This window comes from Vipera ursinii, assembly GCF_947247035.1.
Source record: "Vipera ursinii genome assembly, chromosome: 1".
In the NCBI taxonomy this organism is placed as follows: Eukaryota; Metazoa; Chordata; class Lepidosauria; order Squamata; family Viperidae; genus Vipera; species Vipera ursinii.
Genome location: NC_139512.1, coordinates 6,629,655 through 6,651,995, shown reverse-complemented (window position 1 = coordinate 6,651,995; position 22,341 = coordinate 6,629,655). Strand labels below are relative to the sequence as shown.

Below are 22,341 nucleotides of genomic sequence, written 5' to 3'. Positions count from 1 at the left end.
CTGTTACTCTTCCCAGCTTCTGCCAACCTAGCAGTTCGAAAGCACCTAAAAATGCAAGTAGAAAAATAGGGACCATCACGGTAGGAAGGTAACAGCGTTCTGTGAGCCTTTGGCGTCTAGTCATGCTGGCCACATGACCATGGAGATGTCCTCGGACAAACGCTGGCTCTTCGGCTTTGAAACGGAGATGAGCACCGGCCCCTAGAGTTGGAAACGACTAGCACGCATGTGCGGGGGAAACTTTACCTTTACTTTACCTATGTCATGGTATTTGTATGACAATGCCATAGTGCACATGTGGCCCTTGTGGCTTGCAGCTGCGAATGCCCCTTGCCTACGGTCTTCAAAACAGCCAGGGATGAAATCTGCTTACATCGCTTGTTTCTTCTTTGTCAGTCAGCATAACTGCTACTATTTCGGCTTGGGATTTCCTGCTGCTCACCCGTCTTCCTTAATTAGCTGGAGCTTTTTTTTTTTTTTTTTGCTGCTTCTCCAATGACTTCCTGGTCAGCGGTAGACTTTCCTGAAGTTGCGAGTCGCTTATTTGCAGCTGCATGGCATCTCCCCCTCCCCCTAAACAAGTAGTTGGGATAACAACCAGGGAGGGGAAAGGGACATGTTGGGATTTATAACCCACCCTGAGATGCCAGCACTAGAGTAAACAAGGCAGGCACTTTGTTTTATTTAAAGGGAGAGGGTTTGAAAGAAGCGGCATGCGTGTCTCCTTCCTCTTTCCAGCAGCCTACTCATAAATCAGCCCGCCAGGCCAGGGAGTGGGCCAGCCCGCTTTGGCTGACAAAAGGAAAATTGAGTCCCTGGCCCTCCAACCGGCTTGCAGCTCCGAGCATTTGCAATAATTGCCCCTTCAATCCTGCTTTCTCAATCAGAGAGGCAGAGAGGGAAGGGGAGTTAGCTGAGGGAAGCAAAATGGGGTGCCCCTCTCCTGCTCTCCTTTGAAAAAGTAGCCTTCTGTTTTAGGAGTGGTTTTAGGAGAATAGCTCTTCAGTTGCAGCTCTATTTAAACAAAAAAAGGAATCAAAATGCCCCAAAGTGGATTTATTTTATTTTTATTTTTAATTTTAATCCCATTTATATCCCGCCCTTCTCCGAAGACTCAGGGCGGCATACAATCTAAAGCACAAATCAATGTGCTTAGCAATAGCCTTCATTCTATGTATATGCCTGTTTATTAGGGCTTTCGCCCCCCCCCAAGCGGCATTATTATAAAGTCAGCTTATTGCCCCCAACAATCTGGGTCCTCATTTTACCCACCTCGGAAGGATGGAAGGCTGAGTCAACCTTGAGCCTGGTGGGACTCGAACCTGCACTAATTGCAGGCAGCTGGTATTACTTAAGGAGGCATTAGCCCACTGCTCCACCAAGGCTCTTTGGAACTCAAATATATAAAGAACGGTTGTTGGAATTGGGTATGTCTAGATTAATGACAAGAAGGACGATGGGGGACAGGATAGCAGTCTTCCGGTATTTGAAGGGCTGCCCCAAAGAAGATGGAGTCAAGCGATTCTCCAAAGCACCTAAAGGCAGGATAAGAAGCAATGGATGGAAACTAATCAAGGAGAGACGCAGCCTAGAACTAAGGAATAATTTTCTAATAGAACAATTAGCCAGTGGAACGACTTGCCTCCAGAAGCTGTGGATGCTCCAATACTGGGAGTTTTTTTAAGAAGAGACTGGACAGCCGTTGGTTTGAAATGGTATAACATTTCTCGCTTGGGCAGGGGATTGGACTGGAAGATCTGCAAGGTCCCTTCCAACTCTGTAATTCTGTATTCCGTATTCTGTAAAAAAAAAACCTAACCCATAGAGGTAATAAAGGTAGTCCTTGACTTACAGCTATTTTTTTAGTGACTGTTCTAAGTTACCATGGCACCGAAGAAGGGACGTATGCCCCAGTTCTTGCACTTGCTCTATAAGCCACATGATCAAATTTGGGGCACTTGGTAACAGGTATGTATCTACGATGACTGCAGAAGCAACCCAGGGTCCTATGATCACCACTTGCAACCTTTCTAACCAGCTTCTGACAAGCAAAGTCAATGGGGGTAGCTGGAGTCATTTAATGACCCCATGATTCACTTAAGAACTGCAGTGATTTGCTTGACAACTGCGGCCCCCCCAAAAAAAGTCCTAAAATCAGGCGCAGCTCACTGAACAATCATCTGGCTTAGCAAGGGGAATTCTGGTTTCAGGTGTGTGTGTGTGTGTGTGTGTGTGTGTGTGTAAGTACAAGGACTATCTGCATCCCAAGAGAAAATTGTGTAATTTGTAAGCCGCTCAGAGTCGCCTTGTAAGGAAGATGGGCGGCATAAAAATTGAATAAATAAATGGAAGCACTAAAGACAGTTTCATAGAGCTGTTTTTATGATCTTAGTCTCAAAAGATGGCAAGCTTACTTAAAACACAAACACTGCCATGGTTCCTACAGATGAAACTCTTCAAAAGAACTTCGAGGAGTTGTTTACCCTAAAGGATCTTTTATTCGAGTAGCATAACATCGGCACTTACATAATCGAAGCCAAAAACTGAATTCCCCGCCGCTGGGCACCTAGTATCAAAGCACAATTCCCTCCTCCAATTAACAGTCATAAATCACATTCCCCAATTAGCTTAAAGCGCGGGCTTCCTCTCCAGCATTTCAGCCCACCAATTCTTTTATCAACTCCGATTTCAATAACCTTGATTCTCACGCTAAACTCAGTGTTGTTATGTCTGGCTGGACTCTCATTCACATCCCCCTTCTCCCAGCATCATCTAACCCTAAAAGTGAAAGGTAAAAAATGGCTACATTTCCATCTCTTGTCAATGCAAAAACATCCAATGTTAGCAGCGTTGACAAACACACTGTAGGAGGTGACCAGGTGGAGCCTGAGGGGCGGGGTGTCAAATGTATCATCAATTTGGAGTCTCTAACCGCCCCCCTCCCCGAGACATCAATCGGCCTCCCTTGAAGTCCGTTGACTCTTCCCAGCTGCCTTGACCGTTAGTAGTTCATATCCTTGTTGTTTAGTTTGCATGAAATAAACCCGTGTTACTTTTAAAATCTATCCTGGCTGCTGACATCTTGCACCTGACACATACCAACAGTATGATGTACAGAGAGCCTTCAACTTACAACAGCTCATTTAGTGACTGTTCAAAGCTACAATAGCACTGAAAAACGTGACTTATGATGGCTTTTTCACAGTTACGACCGTTGCGGCATCCCTATGATCATGTGATCAAAATCTGGACCCTTGGCAACTGGATGATATTTTTTTTTATTAAAGAGTTTTACAAAAAACAAAATTTTACAATATATCCCCAAATCCCTCCCACCCCAAACCCACCCACTTCCCCCCCACACTTCCCAGAGCTAAATAATTTAATTTAATTTAATTTAATAATATTTGTATACCGCCCTTCTCCCTGAGGACTCAGGGCGGTTCACAGGGCAGAATAAAATACTAAATACAAACATTAAAAAAAAAGATTAAATGATTGCCCAAGTTAAAACAATTGGAATAAAATTCTAAAACACCAAGTTAAAATTAAGACACCAAAAATAAAAAACCCCACCAATCCCCATCAGGCTAGGCCGGCTTGAACAAACAGAAACGTCTTAAGATCGCGACGAAAGGAGCGAAGATCGGGCGCCATCGGGAGCTCTACCGGTAGCTGATTCCACAGCTCTGGGGTGCCCACAGAGAAGGATCTCCCCCTGGGGGCCACCAATCGACATTCTCTGATCGGTGGCACCCTGAGGAGGCCCTCTCTGTGGGAACGCACAGGGCGCAGGGAGCTTGATGCCGGCAGCAGATGTTCCCTAAGGTACTCCGGCCCCATGCCATGGAGGGCTTTAAACACCGTTACCAGTACCTTGAATCTCACCCGGAAGACAACTGGCAACCAATGCAGCTCACGGAGCAGAGGTGTAACGTGGGAGTATCGGGAGACTCCCAACACAACTCTCGCGGCTGCATTCTGTACCAGTTGGAGCTTCCGGGTGGTCCTCAAGGGCAGCCCCATGTAGAGAGCGTTGCAGTAGTCCAGACGAGAGGACACGAGCGCATGAGTGACCGTGCACAAATCATCCCGGCTAAGATAGGGCCGCAACTGGCGCACCAGGCGAACCTGGGCGAAGGCCCCCCTAGTCACAGCTCCTATATGGTCTTCCAAGGTGAGCCGTGAATCTAGGAGGACTCCCAAGTTGCGAGCCCTATCTACGGGGGGTAATAGTTCACCCCCCATAGCCAGAGGTGGAATGTCCGAATAAACCCGGGATGAAGGTATGCAAAGCCACTCAGTCTTGTCGGGGTTGAGTTGAAGTCTGTTCCTCCCCATCCAGACCCGAACCGCCTCCAGGCAACGGGACATCACGTTGAGGGCATCACTGGGGTGGTTTGGGGTCGAAAGGAAAAGTTGGGTATCATCAGCGTACTGATGATACCCAACTCCAAAGCCACGAATGATCTCACCCAGCGGTTTCATGTAGATGTTGAACAGGAGAGGCGAGAGGACCGACCCCTGAGGAACTCCACAAATGAGAGACCTCGCGGTCGACCTCTGCCCCCCTGCCAACACCGACTGCGAAGGTCCCTGGAGATAGGAGGAGAACCACTGTAAGACTGTGCCTCCCACTCCCAATCCCCTGAGACGCCGCAGCAAGATACCATGGTCGATGGTATCGAAAGCCGCCGAGAGGTCTAATAGGACTAGAACAGAGGAATATCCCCTGTCCCGAGCCCTCCAGATATCATTCACCAGCGCGACCAATGCCGTCTCCATGCTGTGCCCGGGCCTGAAACCCGATTGGTACGGGTCCAGATAATCCGCTTCATCCAGGACCAGAGGGAGCTGATGCGCCACCACACTCTCAACAACCTTCGCAAGAAAGCGAAGGTTGGAGACAGGACGAAAGTTGTTCAATACAGCTGGGTCCAAGGCAGGCTTCTTGAGGAGAGGCCTCACCACCGCCTCTTTCAAGATGGCGGGGAAGCTACCCTCACTCAGAGAAGCCGATATAACTGCCTGGAACCAGCTGCGTGTCCTCTCCCGGGCTGCATAGACCAGCCAGGAAGGGCACGGGTCCAATAAACATGTGGTGGTGCTCAGCCTCCCCATGATCCTGTCCACTTCCTCCAGAGTCACAGAATCAAACTCCTCCCAGGTGATCTCGACAAGACCGCCCGTGTCCTGATCATCAGACTCTGCCCAGTCAGAGTCCAGACCGGTCCGAATCCGAGCGATTTTGTCCGACAGATGTTGGTTAAACTCCTCGGCACGACCCTGCAAGGGATCCTCCCTCACCTCCTGATTTAGGAGGGAGCGAGTCACCCTAAACAGGGCGGCCGGGCGATTATCTGCGGACGCGATAAGGGTGGCGAAGTGGTTAGACCTCGCCTCCCTTATCGCAGCGAGATAAGACCTAATGTAGGCTCTTAGTCGCAATCGGTCGGCTTCGGATCGGCTGGACCTCCAACCGCTCTCTAGGCCCCGTCTCCGACGCTTCATCTCCCGGAGCTCCGCAGAGAACCATGGAGCTCGACGGGATCTGCACCGGGTCAGGGGCCGCAGGGATACAACCCGGTCAAGAGCCTCAGTGGCCGTCCTTTCCCAGGCTTCCACTAAGGCATCTGCCGAGCTGTGAGCAAGGGAGGCAGGTGGGGACCCCAGCGATGCCTGGAACCTCTGGGGATCCATCAAGCGTCTGGGGCGGTACCATTTAATTGGTTCCAAACACCCACGGCGGGGGGTGGCAAAACGGAAGACCAGCCGCAGGAGATGATGATCGGTCCATGACAGGGGCATAATAATTGGAGAGCCCCCACCAAGATCATCTAACCACCGTCCAGATAAGAAAACTAGGTCAAGGGTGTGGCCTCCCTCATGAGTCGGTCCCGAAATTACTTGCGTCAGGTCCATGGCCGTCATGGAAGCCATGAACTCCCGAGCCAACTCAGATTATAGTTACAATAACCATATTCTAAATAAAAATTATGCATAAATTATGCAACTGGATTATATTTATGATGCACGCAGTATCCCAAGATCACGTGATCACCTTTTGTGACAAGCAAAGTCCATGGGGAAGCCAGGTTCATTTAACAACCAGGTTACTCACATCGGTTGCAGGGATTGACTTAACAAGGGTGGCAAAAAAGGTTGTAAAGTGGTGCAAAACTCATTTAACAAATGTCTCACTGAACAACAGAAATTTTGGGCTCAGTTGTGGTCTTAAGTTGAGGACTACCAATACTTAACTGGGGTGACGGGAAAGGAATTATTTTAGTATCAAACAAGGCTATGGTCTGTTTGAAGCTAAATCAACTCCCTGCAGTAAAGACCCATTGAAGTGTGCCATCCAATGGACTGTTTTCTATCACCAACTGTGCTCACTGAATGTATTTAAGTTAGTTACTGCATTCTCATTTTCTAGGCTCACGTATACACTGAAGCATGAACTAACCAGCAGGCTCGGTTAAAACTAATCAAGCTTAGCATGTGGTCCAGTTGCAGTTGTTCAGCAGACCTGCTAAAGCATGTCATACAAACCCAGGCATGGTGGAATCCATCTGTTGGACTACACTTACCATTCCCTTTCCCATCTCTCTGAGCTCAAATGGGTGGTGGTGGGAGGGGAATACAGCCTCCCCCGACCTGTCCTTTGCAACATCGATCATGATCAGATATTGCTGTTGTTGTTGTATAGATTGTGGTCTTCAATCTAAGGGAAAATAAAGAAAACATACCCCCACACACTTATAAATACATACTGTTATTTCTTCAATAGCTTAAAGAGGTATACATGACATGCTTGCTTCCAATTATAATATAAATTGTTTTTTTTACAGATTTTATTGATTTTCTAATATTACATTCACATATTTGAATAGCAACGTAGTGGCTGGGTAGTAGTAATTCAATTACATACAGATATCATTAGTACAGATTTCAAATTGCTACCATAAACATTTCCTCTCTTTTTCCCTTTATATATGCTGTCTATTTGTAGATTTAAAGACAAGTTTCATCCTATCAATCACATAGAACAGACATGTCAAACACAAGGCCCGGGGGGGGGGAGGGCGGATCTGGCCCGCGAAGTGGTTTCATGCGGCCCGTGAAGCCATCCTGGAAACAGTGAGGGAACGGCCCCCACTGCCTTGGTCCTGGCCCAGAGACCCTCCTTCTGCCAGAGACCCTCAGATCTGTCCCACTCCTGCCCAGGCCCCCATAGGCACCCTTGATGCGAACGATGTAGAGCTGGCCACGCCCACCCAGTAGGCCATACGCACTCTAGCCACGCCCACCCAGTAGGCCACGCCCACCCTGGCCATACCCACCCGGCCCCTTGAGGGCAACCGCAATGCTGATGCGGCCCTCAATGAAATTGAGTTTGCCACCCCTGCTCTATAACATATTACAGATATATAACATATTACAGATTTAAGGTTACAACAGTACTGAAAAAAGTGACTTATGACTGTTTCTCACACTTACTGTACAAATGTGGCAGCATCCCCATAATCATGTGATGAAAATTCAGAGGCCATGTGTTTATGACAGTTGCAGTGTCCCAGGATAATATGATCACCTTTTGCAACCTTCTGATAAATAAAGTCAATGGGAAAACCAGATCCACTTAACAGCTGTGTTACTAACTTAACAACTGCAGTGATTCACTTAACAATTGTGGCAGGAAAAGTCATAAAATGGGGCAAAACTCCCTTAACAAATGTCTTCCTTAGCAACATAAATTTTGGGCTCAGTTGTGGTCGTACGTTGAGGACTACCTGTACAGTGTAAGGGCTATACAGATAGTTTCTGACTTACAACCACAACGGAGCCTAAAATTGCTGTTGCTAGGCAAGACAGTTGTTAATTGAGTTTTGCCCCATTTTACGACCTTTTTTGCCACAGTTGTTAAGTGAGTCACTGTAGTTGTTATATTAGTAACATGGTTGTTAAGTGAATCTGGCTTCCCCATTGACTTTGCTTCTCAGAAGATCATGTGACCCCCAGGGACAGTGCAATCGTCATAAATATGAGTCAGTTGCCAAGCGTCTGAATTTGGATCAAGTGACTGTGGGGAAGCTACAATGGTCGTAAATGTGAAAAACAGTTATAAGTCACTTTTATCCCTGTACCGTTGTAATTTTGAAGAGTTACTAACTGAGGGGTTTACTTTTCTTTTCCTTTTGGGCAGAAACCAGAATGCGGTTTCTGGCGAAAAACGTAAATGTGACTGTGGGACACTGCAAACTGCCATAAACGCAGGCTGGTTGTCAAGTGCCCAAAATGCGGTCACATGATCCCAGGGAGACAGCCATTGGAACATGGAATCTGGGTTGTACGTAGCCCTGGGGAGGCCTGCCATAAGTTCAACTGTTCGCTAAGTGACCATCATAAGTCGAGGACTTACCTGAACTGATTCAGATTCAAAGCTTTCCTTTCAGCATATATAGACCAAGATTCCTCGGGCAACTTGTCCAACGTAGACTGGAATAATGATGAAGATCGTTGCTAAGTTAATTTTGCTTGCAGGCCGGCCTTCTCTGCACTCCCTCTTAAGGCTCATATGTGCCCCCACATTCTGTGCTTCAGGGGAGGCCCATTAGTATGCCAGAGGCATTGCCTGAACGCATCTGTCTGAGCTGCACGCGTGAATGTTTCTCCCCTCCCTCTTACCCTTTCCCATTTTGAATATAAATGCTTTCAATCCAAGCTTTGCATGCCTCACTTGCTGATTTGTTTTTTTAATCTATCTTTTCTCTCTTTTAATTTTTCTAGCACAGCCCTTGGCAATTCTTTACCTCAGGTGTACTGGACTTCAACTTCCAGAATACCTCAGTCAGGACGGCCATGACTAAAGGTTCTGGGAGTTGCAGTCCAGCACATTTAACAGAATAACAGAGTTGGAAGGGACTTTGGAGGTCTTCCAGTCCAACCCTCTGCTCAAGCAGGAAACCCTATACCAAGGGTAGACAACCTCGGCTCTTTTATGACTCATGGACTTCAACTTCCAGAATTCCTGAGTCAGCATAGCTGATTCAGGAATTCTGGGAGTTGAAGTCCATGAATCATAAAAGAGCCGAGGTTGCCTACCCCTACCCTATACCATTTCAGACAAATGGTTGTCCAATCTCTTCTTGAACACCTCTGGTGGTGGAGCACCCACAACTTCTGGAGACGTCATTCTATTGATTAATTGTTCCCACTGTCAGGAAATTTCTTTTTAATTCTAGGTTGGTTCTCTTCTTGATTACTTTCCACCCATTGCTTCTTCTCCTGCCTCCAGTTGCTTTGGAGAAGAGGTTAACCCCCTCTTCCTTGTGGCAGCCCCTCAAATATTGGAAGACTGCTATCATGTCCTTCTTTTCATCAATCTAGACATACCCAATTCCTGCAAATGTTCCTCATATGTTTTAACCTCCAGTCCCCTGATCATCTTGGTTGCCGTTTTCTGCACTTTTTCCAGAGTCTCAATTTGGAAGGCTTTTCTTCTGGTATTGAGTTTTTCCTGAATCTACTCAACCCTGAGCCAAGTTAACATTTTCTATTTTTATCCCTTTGCAGGGCATCAGTTGGCCAAGATAACAGACAGAGCACCCTTTGTAGAAGGAAAGGTCCAGCAGCCCATGGACCAATATTCTGAGGGAAGCCACGAATCAGGAATTGAGAACATCTTGGTGGAGCACGATCCTGATCTGTCCTTCATTAGCCAGAATGAGCTATTCCCCAGAGAAAATGAGGAAGCTATCATGTCAGCAGACTCCAGAGAATCAGCCAAGGATATTTATGGCCCCTTACACAAAGTGGCAGTGCCATTACTGGAAGAAGACGAGCAGCTCCAGATGGTAACAACTTTCCCAGTGGGAAGAGAAAGCATGGAAGAGAGGTCCACGGCACCCAATATCTCTTTTCTAAATGGGGAAGTTAAAGGAGCTTCCACAGAACCCTCTGTAGATGTTCTTCACGATGGCAAACTGTTCGCTGTAGCTGAGGATGCCGATCAGATAAACGTCACGGAAGAGTCACCGAGCGTGGTTTCAGTGATGGGCAAGATGTCTTTGGAAAGGGACCCTGAAGATGGCATCTCACCAGAAGCCATCCCTCATCCAGTCACCCCAACCTGGTTGCAGGGAAATACAGAGGGTTTATTCCCACAGCATACTGCTTCTCCTCAACCATATCAAATTCAAATCCTAAAGGAGCATCCCACAATTCCCTTCCTAATTCCTTTCCCCACGTCTCCAAAAGATCACCCCACTGCCACTGGGGCAACACCATCTTTGGCTGGCATCCCTGAGAAGAATGTTTACACTGGACTGAATGGGCGGTACTTCCAGGAACAGTGGAAAGAAGAGCTGGATGTTGATGGGAACCCAGAAAGTAGCACCATGCTACCCACTGCGTTGACTGTCTTGGCCTCAGCAGGGCATGAAATGGTAGACAATGCCATTGAGACTTCAGCTGGTACAGTCCCAAGCTCTGCCTCTGCTCTGGAGGGAGGTGTAAGCTACTCGCTGTCCAATGAAGTTGATGGAAACAGTAAGTTGATTTGGGATTTGGTTTCTACTGAAACATCCTTCCGTCGAGCGTAGGGTGACTGCAGATTGTGGAAGCACCTTAAGACAGAGGGATCTTTCCTAATGGGAGTGGCTGGGCTTAGTTCCCATTTTCAGAGCCGTGGTGGTGCAGTGGTTAGAATGCAGTCTTGCAGGCTATTTCTGCCGACTGCCAGGAGTTCAATTCTGACCGACTCAAGGTTGACTCAGCCTTCCATCTTTCCAAGATCGGTAAAATGAGGACCCAGATTGTTGGGGGCAACAGGCTGACTCTATAAACTGCTTAGAGAGGGTCGTAGAGCACTGTGAAGCTCTATATAAGTCTAAGTGTTATTCATATCCCATAGTACTGTGAAGGGGTACCAAATCAGGATTATTGCTGGACACTGAGCTTGTCGATCAGAAGGTCGGCAGTTTGGTGGGTCGAATCCCAAGTGCCACTTAACAGAGTGAGCACCTGTTACTCATCCCAGCTTCTGCAAACCTAGCAGTTCGAAAGCACGTAAAAATGCAAGTAGAAAAATAGGGACCACTGCGGTGGGAAGGTAACAGCGTTCTGTGCGCCTTTGGCGTCTAGTCATGCCAGCCACATGACCACGGAGACGTCCTCGGACAAGCGCTGGCTCTTCGGCTTTGAAACGGAGATGAGCACCGGCCCGTAGAGTCGGAAACGACTAGCACGCATGTGCGGGGGAACCTTTACCTTTACCTATTACAGTAGCTAGACTTGGTACACGAGAGGAAGACCTCGACTTATAACCACAGTTGGGATCAGAAAATTCATCATTAAGCAGTGTGGATGTTAAGTGAGGCATCATGTAACTCAAGGGTGCCAAACACAATTTCACCGAGGGCCGCATCAGCATTATGCTTGTCCTCAAAGGGCCAGTTACACGCAAGACTATCATATTAGTCCCACACACACACACCGCGTCGACCCTCCTGTCTTACGTTTCCTCCCATCTTTGGAGAAGAGTCTGCAAGGCGAGCGGCTACTTGTGGGAAAGGGCAGCACAGATGATAGGAAGAGGGGGAGGAAAAGGTGATGAGGCAGGGAGGGGTGAGAACTGAAGAAACACACAACCGGAGCGCCTTCCGGTCTGTTCTCTTTCCTTCCCTCCTTTTCCTTCCCTCGCTAGCTACTGGTTCTCAGGCAGAGGACACTTTAGCCATGCCCGCCACGTGTTGGAGAGGCTCCCACTGTCTGTCCTCTGCTAGGACTGCTGCCCATGCGAGACACCCAAAGAGTGAGGAGGTAACAACTCAATCACCTCCTCATCCTCATCTGTTTGTAGGCCAGATCTAAACACCTCACGGGCCGGATCTGGCCCACAGGCCTTGAGTTTGACATGTCTGATGTAACTGAACCTCATTTTATGAACCTTTTTGCCCTGGTCTTCGCAGGACCATGACTTGCAACCTTCCCTGCTAGCTTCCCCACTGACTTTGCTTGTTGGAAGCCTGTTGAGGAGGTCACAAATGGCAAATTGAATTGAATAATGTATTTGACCAAGTCTGACTAGACACGCAAGGAGTTTGTCTCTGGTACAGAAGTACTCAGTGTGATCCCATGATAGCAGGATGCTGCAATGACTGTAAGTGTGAGCTGCGTGCCAAGGGCCCAAATCACATTCACGTGACTTATGGATATCCTGTGACAGTCATATGTATGAGGACTGGTCATAAATCATTTTTTTCCATGCTGTTGTATCTTCAAACCGTCACTAAATGAATGGGTTATAAGTCAAGGATTACCTATAATTCTGGTTGTAAGCCACAGAAGGGGTACAGTATATTGGATAAGTATGATGTCCATTTTGATCAAGTGCTACATTTCAGTTTTATGTCCTATCTCATCTCCAGATTAGACGGGGGGGCAGCTTGGTGTCTCCTCTTTGGTGCGTTGCCTGTGGCCAACAAATTTAATTTAAAAAGAGGGGGGAAACTAGCAGAATTGTTTTTTCTTTATAACATTTTTCACATACATTAATTGCTAAAGTTAAAAGAACACATGGGGAGTGCCAGGGTAGGTGTGGAAGAATTGACTCACTCTCCATATGCTAATAAATTGCTTACATTAGTCCCTGTTGCAGAAAGCAATCTGGGATAGCGGTGTTCAGATTTTTACCCCAGAGCCCTCTCTGAAATAATCACTGCTTTCTTGATTGTGGGTACATCTGGAGCGGGTTGTGGGTACATCTGGGGCTCTTGAGCGGGTCGTGGGACTACCAATTCCCACGACGGGGAAAGGCAGCAGGCGGATAGACAGGGGGCCATATCGTTACCGGGAGGGCCGTCTCCGCTGTCTTCAAGCGGTGAGGCGCTCCGACCCTCTGGTTCTTCCCCGAGGTCCCGGGAGCGGGGATGTGCAGCCTCCTGAGCTCCGGCTGGTGTACCTGAATGCCAGGTCCGTGGTTAATAAAGCTCCCCTCGTTAGGGATCTAGTTGAGGGTGAGCATGCGGACCTGGCTTGCATCACGGAGACTTGGTTGGGCCCAGAGGGTGGGGTCCCTTTGGTTGACCTCTGCCCACCAGGTTTCCGGGTGCTACACCGGCCACGAGCTCAAGGTAGGGGTGGGGGAGTGGCGGTTACCATTAGGGAGACCTTATGTCCGCGGGAGGCCACCGTTTCTCAGATAGTCGGGTGTGAGTCTCTCTTCATGAGATTTGGTCCTGGGGCGCAGTTGGGCTTGCTGCTGGTGTACATTTCGCCTAGTCTCACAGCGGCAGCCCTGCCCGAGCTGCTCGATATCCTCTCGGGTTTGGTGGTTGAGTTTCCCAAACTTATAGTTTTGGGAGACTTCAATCTACCATCTCTGGGAGGTTCATCTGAGCTAGCTCGGGAGTTCATGGCTTCCATGGCGGCCATGGACCTGACGCAAGTAATTTCAGAGCCAACTCATGAGGGAGGCCACACCCTTGACCTGATTTTTTTATCTAGACGGTGGTTGGATGATCTAGGTGGGGGCTCTCCATTTATTATGCCCCTGTCATGGACCGATCATCATCTCCTGCGGCTGGTCTTCCGCTTTGCCACCCCCCGCCGTGGGGGTACGGAGCCAATTAGATGGTACCGCCCCAGACGCTTAATGGATCCTGACAGATTCCAAGCGGCGCTGGGGTCCCCACCTGCCTCCACTGCTCACTGCTCGGCTGATGCCTTAGTGGAAGCCTGGGGAAGGGCAGCCACTGAGGCACTTGACCGGGTTGTACCCTTGCGGCCCCTGACCCGGCGCAGATCCCAGCGAGCTCCATGGTTTTCCGCGGAGCTCCGGGAGATGAAGCGCCGGAAACGGGGCCTAGAGAGCTGCTGGAGGTCTAGCCGATCCGAACCCGACCGATTGCGGTTAAGAACCTATATTAGGTCTTATCTCGCAGCGATGAGGGTGGCGAGGTGTAATTACTTCTCCACCCTCATCGCGTCCGCAGATAATCGCCCGGCCGCCTTGTTTAGGGTGACTCGCTCACTTCTCAATCAGGAGGTGAGAGAGGATCCCTTGCAAGGTCGTGCCGAGGAATTTAGTCATCATCTGTCGGATAAAATCGCTCGGATTCGGACCGGTTTGGACTCCAGCTGGGCAGAGTCAGGCGATCAGGACACGGGCGGTCTTGTCAATGTTATCTGGGAAGAGTTTGATTCTGTGACCCCTGATGAAGTGGACAGGATTATGGGGAGGCTGAGCTCCTCCACATGTTTGTTGGACCCGTGCCCTTCCTGGCTGGTTTATGCAGCTAGGGAGAGGACACGAGGCTGGTTCCAGGCGGTTATATCTGCTTCTTTGAGTGAGGGTTATTTTCCCGCCGTCTTGAAGGAGGCGGTGGTGAGACCTCTCCTCAAGAAGCCTGTCCTGGACCCAGCCGTTTTGAACAACTTTCGTCCAGTCTCCAACCTTCGCTTTCTTGCGAAGGTTGTTGAGAGTGTGGTGGCGCATCAGCTCCCTCTGGTCCTGGATGAAGCGGATTATCTGGACCCCTACCAATCGGGTTTCAGGCCCGGGTACAGCACGGAGACGGCATTGGTCGCTCTGGTGAATGATCTCTGGAGGGCGCGGGATAGGGGACATTCCTCTATCCTAGTCCTATTAGACCTCTCAGCGGCTTTCGATACCATCGACCATGGTATCTTGCTGCGGCGTCTCAGGGGATTGGGAGTGGGAGGCACAGTTCTTCAGTGGTTCTCCTCCTATCTCCTGGGACGCTCGGAGTCGGTGTTGGCAGGGGGGCAGAGATCGGCCCCTAGGTCTCTCGTTTGTGGAGTCCCTCAGGGGTCGGTTCTCTCGCCTCTCCTGTTCAACATCTATATGAAACCGCTGGGTGAGATCATTCGTGGTTTTGGAGTTGGGTATCATCAGTATGCCGATGATACCCAACTTTTCTTTTCGACCCCAAACCACCCCAGTGATGCCCTCGCCGTGATGTCCCGTTGCCTGGAGGCGGTTCGGGTCTGGATGGGGAGGAACAGACTTCAGCTCAACCCTGACAAGACTGAGTGGCTGTGCATTCCGGCATCCCGGGACATTCCAAATGTTCCATCTCTTTCTATGGGGGGTGAGCTCTTACCCCCCGTGGATAGGGCTCGCAACTTGGGAGTCCTTCTAGATTCGCGGCTTACTTTGGAAGAGCATATAGTGGCCGTGACTAGGGGGGCTTTCGCCCAGGTTCGCCTGGTGCGCCAGTTGCGGCCCTATCTAAACCGGGATGCCCTGTGTACAGTCACTCATGCGCTCGTGACCTCTCGCCTTGACTACTGTAATGCTCTCTACATGGGGCTTCCCTTGAAGACCACCCGGAGGCTCCAACTGGTACAGAATGCGGCCGCGAGAGTTGTCTTGGGAGTTTCCCGGTACTCCCATGTTACACCTTTGCTCCGCGAGCTGCATTGGTTACCAGTTGTCTTTCGGGTGAGGTTCAAGGTGTTGGTTACGATCTTTAAGGCCCTACATGGCATGGGTCCGGGTTACCTCAGGGACCACCTGCTGCCGGCATCGACTCCCCTCCGCTCTGTGCGTTCCCACAGAGAGGGCCTCCTCAGGGTGCCGCCAGTCAGGGAATGTCGACTGGTGGCCCCCAGGGGGAGGGCCTTCTCTGTGGGGGCCCCGGCTTTATGGAATCAGTTGCCGGTGGAGCTCCGGATGGCACCAGACCTTCGAACTTTCCGTCGGGGCCTGAAGACCCATCTGTTCGAATTAGCTGGTCTGGCCTGATGGGGATTATGGGTTTTTTAATTGTTTTTAATCTGTATTACTGTTTTATTGGGCAAGGGTTTAATTCTTTTTAATTTTTGTATAGTGTTTTTGTTTTTTATATGTGCCCTGTGAACCGCCCTGAGTCCTACCAAGGAGAAGGGCGGTATATAAATCAAATAAATAATAATAATAATAATTTGGCTGGGCTCAAATCCCCACTTGGCCCTAAAGCTTTATGCAAATCTTATCTGTCGACTGCTTTACCTCACAGGGTTGTCGAGAAGATTTTCAAGCAATGACCTCTATCACTTGTGCAGTCTTAACATTTAACATGAGCTGTGGTAGCACAGTGCTTAGGATGCAGGATTGCAGGCTGAAGCTCTGCTCACTGTCAGGAGTTCGATCCTGACCAGCTCAAGTTTGACTCAGCCTTCCATCATTCTGAGATTTGTAAAATGAGGACCCAGATTGTTGGGGGCAATAGGCTGACTCTGTAAACCACTTAGAGAGGGCCATAGAGCAGTATGAAGTGGTATGTAAGACTATGGCAAGGGTCCCCAACCCCCAGTCCGTGGACCAGTACCGGGCCGTGGCATGCCAGCAACTGGTCCGCACAAACAAGCAACACCCCATCCGTGGGATGCAGGCAGCACACAAAACTACGCACCTTCCGGTCCACGCAAAAAACCTCTCTCCACGGAATTGGTCCCCGGTGCCCAAAAGGTTGGGGACCACTGGTCTATGGAGATTCTCAGTCATCCATCTCTATTCCATTCTATTCTATTCTATGTTTGTCTCAAAGGTGCTTTTTTCACAAGGCAACTGGACTATGTTTTTCCTTGAGAAAGAAGAAGATGTTTTGCTTCCCATCCCTGAACTGATAAAGCTTCTTGGATGAAGAGCAAAATGTCTTTTTCTTCCTCAAGGGAAAAACAGTTGCCTTCTGGGGGAAAAAAAGCACCTTTGAGATCAGTCTAAGTGCCGTTGCTATTTATTCATTTATTAAATTTATATGCCGCCCATCTCATGATCGAGCGACTCTGGGTGATTTGATATAGGAAATGGGATGGAAATGTAGTTTACAGCCTCCATAATGTATATATATGATGGGTCATATTTCTTAGGAAGATGCCTGTGTTTATGTTTGAGGGGATATCAGATGGAATTCTCCCAGCCTTCCAATTTCAAACCCACTCTGCCTTTCGGGCTGCTGATCCCCTAAACAAAGATGATTAGGGGACTGGAGGCTAAAACATATAAGGAACGGCTGCTGGAATTGGGTATGTCTAGTTTAATGAAGACAGTGTTCCAATATCTCAGGGGCTGCCACAAAGAAGAGGGAGTCAAGCTATTCTCCAAAGCACCTGAAGGAAGGACAAGAAGCAACAGATGGAAACTAACCAAGGAGAGAAGCAACCTAGAACTAAGGAGAAACTTCCTGACAGTTAAAACAATTAACCAGTGGAACAACTGGCCTCCAGAAGCTGTGAATGCTCCAACGCTGGAAGTTTTTAAGAAGAGACTGGACAGCCATTTGTCTGAAATGCTATAGGGTTTCCTGCCTGAGCAGGGGGTTGGACTAGATGACCTCCAAGGTCCCTTCCAACTTTACTATTATGATTATGATTATCTTGGGTGGGTTTTAACTCTCTTTCCCTCTGCTCCAAAATCCGTTTCCTGCCTGGCTTTAAAACTCTGCCTCCAGAAAGGGGCTAAGTAGCCATTGGTGCCAATTAGCGCATGTTTGCAACCTGATGTAATGCACTCAGGCATAATTTTGGCTGGAAAAAGTGTTAGCACCAATTAAGAGGGGGGATGAGAGAGCGCAGTCTCTGAAGGCAGAGTTATTTTGCAAGTGTGCATAATTTTGACACTTACGGCTGCACAGAGGTTTGGGCGAGTCGTTGCCAATGCCCAAATTAAGAAAAAGCATCTGGTGCAGTGCTGAGCTGTGGGGGTGGCAGATGCCAGAGCTGGCAGGGGAGGGGAGGGAGAAAAAGACCAAAAAAGAACCATAAATCAGGATAGGAAAAACTGAATTCTAGAAAGTTAACCTGCTTGCTATACAAGTAGTCCTCAAGTTAGGACCGGTCACTTAGCAAATATTCAAAATTATGGCCTACCTTAAAAAGGGACTTATGACCCGATAGTCCTCCCCAATCACGTTGCGCTCAGCAACACCAGCTGCATTTAGGGCCATTTGCAGCACCCTGTGGTCACATGACCACAATGGGCAATGTTTTTGCTGAAAAATCGACATTTACTTCTAGTTTTGAACAAAGCCCTGCCATAGCAAGCAATGGCATTCACTTAACGACCACTGCCAAACACATAAAATTGAGCTGGTTACGTGATCAGTTTTACGACCATTATGACTTATAACTTACGACTTATGTAATGGCCATTCAAGCAAAACCTGGAGAAAGGGGTCAGGGTGGGGGGGGGGGGGGGGCTCTGATATCTTAATGATACCAGTAAGAATATTAGGTTTATCACACCCACATCAAGAGGGATGGCTTTAATCTGGATTCTTGGAAAAGCAGTCCAGGTGTCAACGCTGCTAACACCGGATGTTTTTGCATTGACAACAGATGGAAATGTAGCCATCTTTTCTCTTTCGCTTTTAGAGTGAGATGATGATGGGGGAGGGGGGGGAATGTGAATGAGAGTCCAGCTAGACATAACAACACTAAACATAGCATGAGAATCAAGGTTATTGAGCCCAGAGCTGATAAAGAATTTGCGGGCTGGAGAGCTGGAGAGAAAGCCTGTGCTTCAAGCTAATTGGGGAATGTGATTTATGACTGTTAATTGGAGGAGGGAATTGTGCTTTGATACTAGGTGCCCAGTGGAGGGGAAATTAGTTTTGGCTTCGATTATGTAAGTGCCAATGTTATGCTACTCGAATAAAAGATCCTTTAAGGTAAACAATGCCTCAAAGTTCTTTTGAAGAGTTTCATCTGTCGGATGAACCAGGACACCAAGAAGTCTTCCATTCTCTCCTGCCCTCCTTCTGAGATTCCTGGAGGATCTGGGTGGTCCCTGTAAGGTACAGGATGCTGAATTAGGAAATCCCATGATCTATTCCAATGCTATCCCATTAGGGTCTTAAAGATTTTATCTATATAGCAACTGCCACCAAATCTTGTAGCTTGAAGTGCTTTTCTTTAGCACTGCAGCTTCTCTACTCTATATCCTATCCAGTCCCTTGACATTAAGAATTCAATACAATATGAGCAGCCATATAAATGTCTTCAATAAATCAATCAATCAGTAAACAGTCAGCAGCCCTGTCCAATTAAAGCAGACATGTCAAACACAAGGCCCGGGGGCCGGATCCGGCCCACGAAGTGGTTTCATGTGGCCCGCGAAGCCATCCTGGAAACAGTGAGGGAACGGCCTCCACTGCCTTGGCCCTGGCCCAGAGACCCTCCTTCTGCCAGAGACCCTCAGATCTGTCCCACTCCTGCCCAGGCCCCCATAGGCACCCTTGATGCAAACGATGCCCACCCAGTAGGCCATACGCACTCTAGCCACGCCCACCCAGTAGGCCATGCCCACCCTGGCCATACCCACCCGGCCCCCTAAGGGCAAACCCCAGTGCTGATGTGACCCTCAATGAAATCGAGTTTGACACCCCTGAATTAAAGGGTGTGTGTGTCTCCTTCTCTATAGGTAGTCCTCAACTTGCAATCACAATTGAGCCCAAAATTTCACTTGCTAAGTGAGACAGTTCTTAACTGAGTTTTACCCCATGATACGACCTTTCCTGCCACAGTTGTTAAGTGAATCACTGCAGTTGTTCATTTAGTGATTCGGTTGTTGAGTGAATCTGGCTTCCCCCTTTGACTTTGATTTTCAGAAGGTCGCAAAATGGGATCCCAGGACACTGAAACCGTCATAAATATGAACCAGTTGCCAAGCACCCAAATTTTGATCACGGAAAGGCTGTGACGGTCATTAAGTGTGAAAAATGGTCGTGTCACTTTTTCAGTGCTGTTGTAACTTTCGGTGGTCACTAAACGAACGGTTGTAAGTAGAGGACTCTGTACAAACCTAAAAGCAGGTTGTCCTAAGGTATTTGTATCTCCGCAAATCTTCAGAGTTCTCCTGATCCTATTAATGTCCTATTAAGTCCTTGGAGGCAGGAGAGGAGGATTTTTTTGTTGTTTTTTTAAAAATAAACACTGACCGTGTGAATGTCCAAATATTTTCAGCCATCCTCTTCAGGAGAATTCTATATGAACTTGGGCAGACAACCATGCCCTGTTGTGGGCATTTTGGGGGAAAAAAAAACCCCAGATGGATTCATTATTATTTTTCATTAGCCGGGCTATATTCTTTTGCATTCTTATGGCCCCTGGAAAAAAAATGATGTATTAATGGTTGCTTATGCTTCATCCCTCATTCCAGTGGGCGCTCAAACTAGTGTACAGGGATCAGGTGCCACGACGAACAATATGAAATAATACAGTATAAATCGCCGAATGAAAAGGCCAAAGACACATTTTTCCTTGCTGGAACGGAGGGAAAAGCCAATGGTAATGCGCACAGCTGCTTTTCATGCTGGTGTGTAAAAGGAGACCGTTTTGATATCTGGCACCTTGGAAGGCATTTCAGAGTCATGATCCTTCTGTAGAGAAAGCCCTCCTCGCTGTGCTTTGACATGGTCTTCTCTTAACAAAAGACCCATCCGGTAATCCTGCCAAAGAAAGGCTTTTTTCCCCTCCTCTACGAGAGAAAGACAGATCTTTCTGAATTTTAAACAAAAAGCATGGGCTGAAACTGACTAAGTATTCTGGACTGAGGGGAATACATTGTTCATGGGACTGAAAGAAACGGAGGAAAAGGAAAGGAAAGGAAAGGAAAGGAAAGGAAAGGAAAGGAAAGGAAAGGAAAGGAAAGGAAAGGAAAGGAAAGGAAAGGAAAGGAAAGGCGCATGAGAGGTAGACAACCATAGAAAAGTAACTAGATAGGCAGATTGATCATAGACACGGACAGGTAAAGAGAAGGAATTAGAGAGCATTTAATAAGTAGATATATAACTACTGAAAGCCAATTCTTTAATTGCTATAGAAACTGTCCCCCCTTTCTGCTATACATTCTCTCTTCTCTTCTCTTCTCTTCTCTTCTCTTCTCTTCTCTTCTCTTCTCTTCTCTTCTCTTCTCTTCTCTTCTCTTCTCTTCTCTCTCTCTTCTCTCTCTCTCTCTCTCTCTCTCTCTCTCTCTCTCTCTCTCTCTCTCTCTCTCTCTCTCACACACACACACACACACACACACACACACACAGAATTGTCCCTACAAACTCCCAACATTCAAGGTTGTTCCTTCTTTCCTCTACCAGACTGTTCATCTTGCTCTGCTTATCTCAGCCCCCCTTCTCTCCCCCCCCACTCTCAAACCCAGCCCCTTACCCTCCCAGGGAGATTAAGAGCCTTAGACATTTAGGAACCCCCCCTGCTGAACCCCATTAGCTCAAAGGACTGTAGCTGCAAGGCGATGCAGCTTAAAAGGAGGCAGTTGCCACAGAAACCCTTCCCACATGCTCCTTGGCTTTGTAACCGTTGCCAAATGCCTGTGATGCTGCCCTTCCACACAGGCATTTTCTGAGGCCCAGATGGAGAGGTGCCAATTTCCTGTACTTATTAACACCCAGACAGATGGGCTGGCCATGGGAGAGTGAGCAAGAGGGGAAGGGAAGAAACTTTAATAGAAGGTGGCATAGAATCTGAAATCTTGATTTAACAGGCCTTAAGGCAGGGGTGGGCGAACACCCGGGCTCAGGAATTCTGGGAGTTGAAGTCCACAAGACATAAATTTGCCGTAGTTGCCCAGCCCGCCTTAAGGCAATGAACTTTGCATGCCATGGGCTAAATGTCTACATGGTATACTTTATTTGCATGATGGCAGCATCTGTCATGGTTCCGATAGATGAGACCAGTAGAAATAAGAACTCTGAGGCAATTGCTTTCCTCAAAGAACACTTTTTAATGGCTACATAATATCAGCACGAGCAAAGATGAAACCAAGACTGAAAGTTACCCTCCCCCCAAAAAGTTACAAAGTAAAAGTTGAATTCACCACCCCTTACTGTGTCTTAAATCACAATCCCCAATTAACACCTTTGGCGGGCTTCCTAACGGTAGCTCCAGCCCGCCAAACATTAAGGCTGCTTGACCTTGGTTCCCACAAGAAAATTATTGTTTTGACTGAACTATAAGAATGCATCTCCCCTCCCTCCCATTGCTGTGGCAACCAAAAAACAAAGAAACATGGCTGTATTCAGAGTGTTTGAAGGTTTGACAGCATGGTTATATGATGAAAATACCATGGCGCCCTTCTCTTCAATTTCGTGGACCTTTCTAAGTTAGCAATAAAAAGATAAAAGTTTCCCCTGTCCAGTCGTGTTTGACTCTAAGGGGTGGTGCTCATCTCAGATTCACAGCTGAAGAACCAGAGCTTGCCGAAGACATTTCCGTGGTCATGTGACTATATGCCAAAAGCACACGGAACACTGTTGCCTTCCCACTGAAGTGGCACCTATTTATCTACTTATATTTGCATGCTTTTGAACTACTAAGTTGGCA

General features: G+C 48.0%; 1 protein-coding gene across 1 annotated transcript in view; it reads left to right on the top strand.

The window, feature by feature from the left end:
* NCAN (neurocan) overlaps nucleotides 1-22,341 on the top strand; it is a gene marked incomplete at both ends in the record, with an annotated part of 83,961 nt that overhangs the window by 33,065 nt on the left and 28,555 nt on the right. Inside the window, one exon of the mRNA XM_083349286.1 lies at nucleotides 9,605-10,551. Coding sequence (XP_083205412.1) covers nucleotides 9,605-10,551 — 947 coding nt within the window. The remainder of the gene's footprint in view (nucleotides 1-9,604; nucleotides 10,552-22,341) is intronic.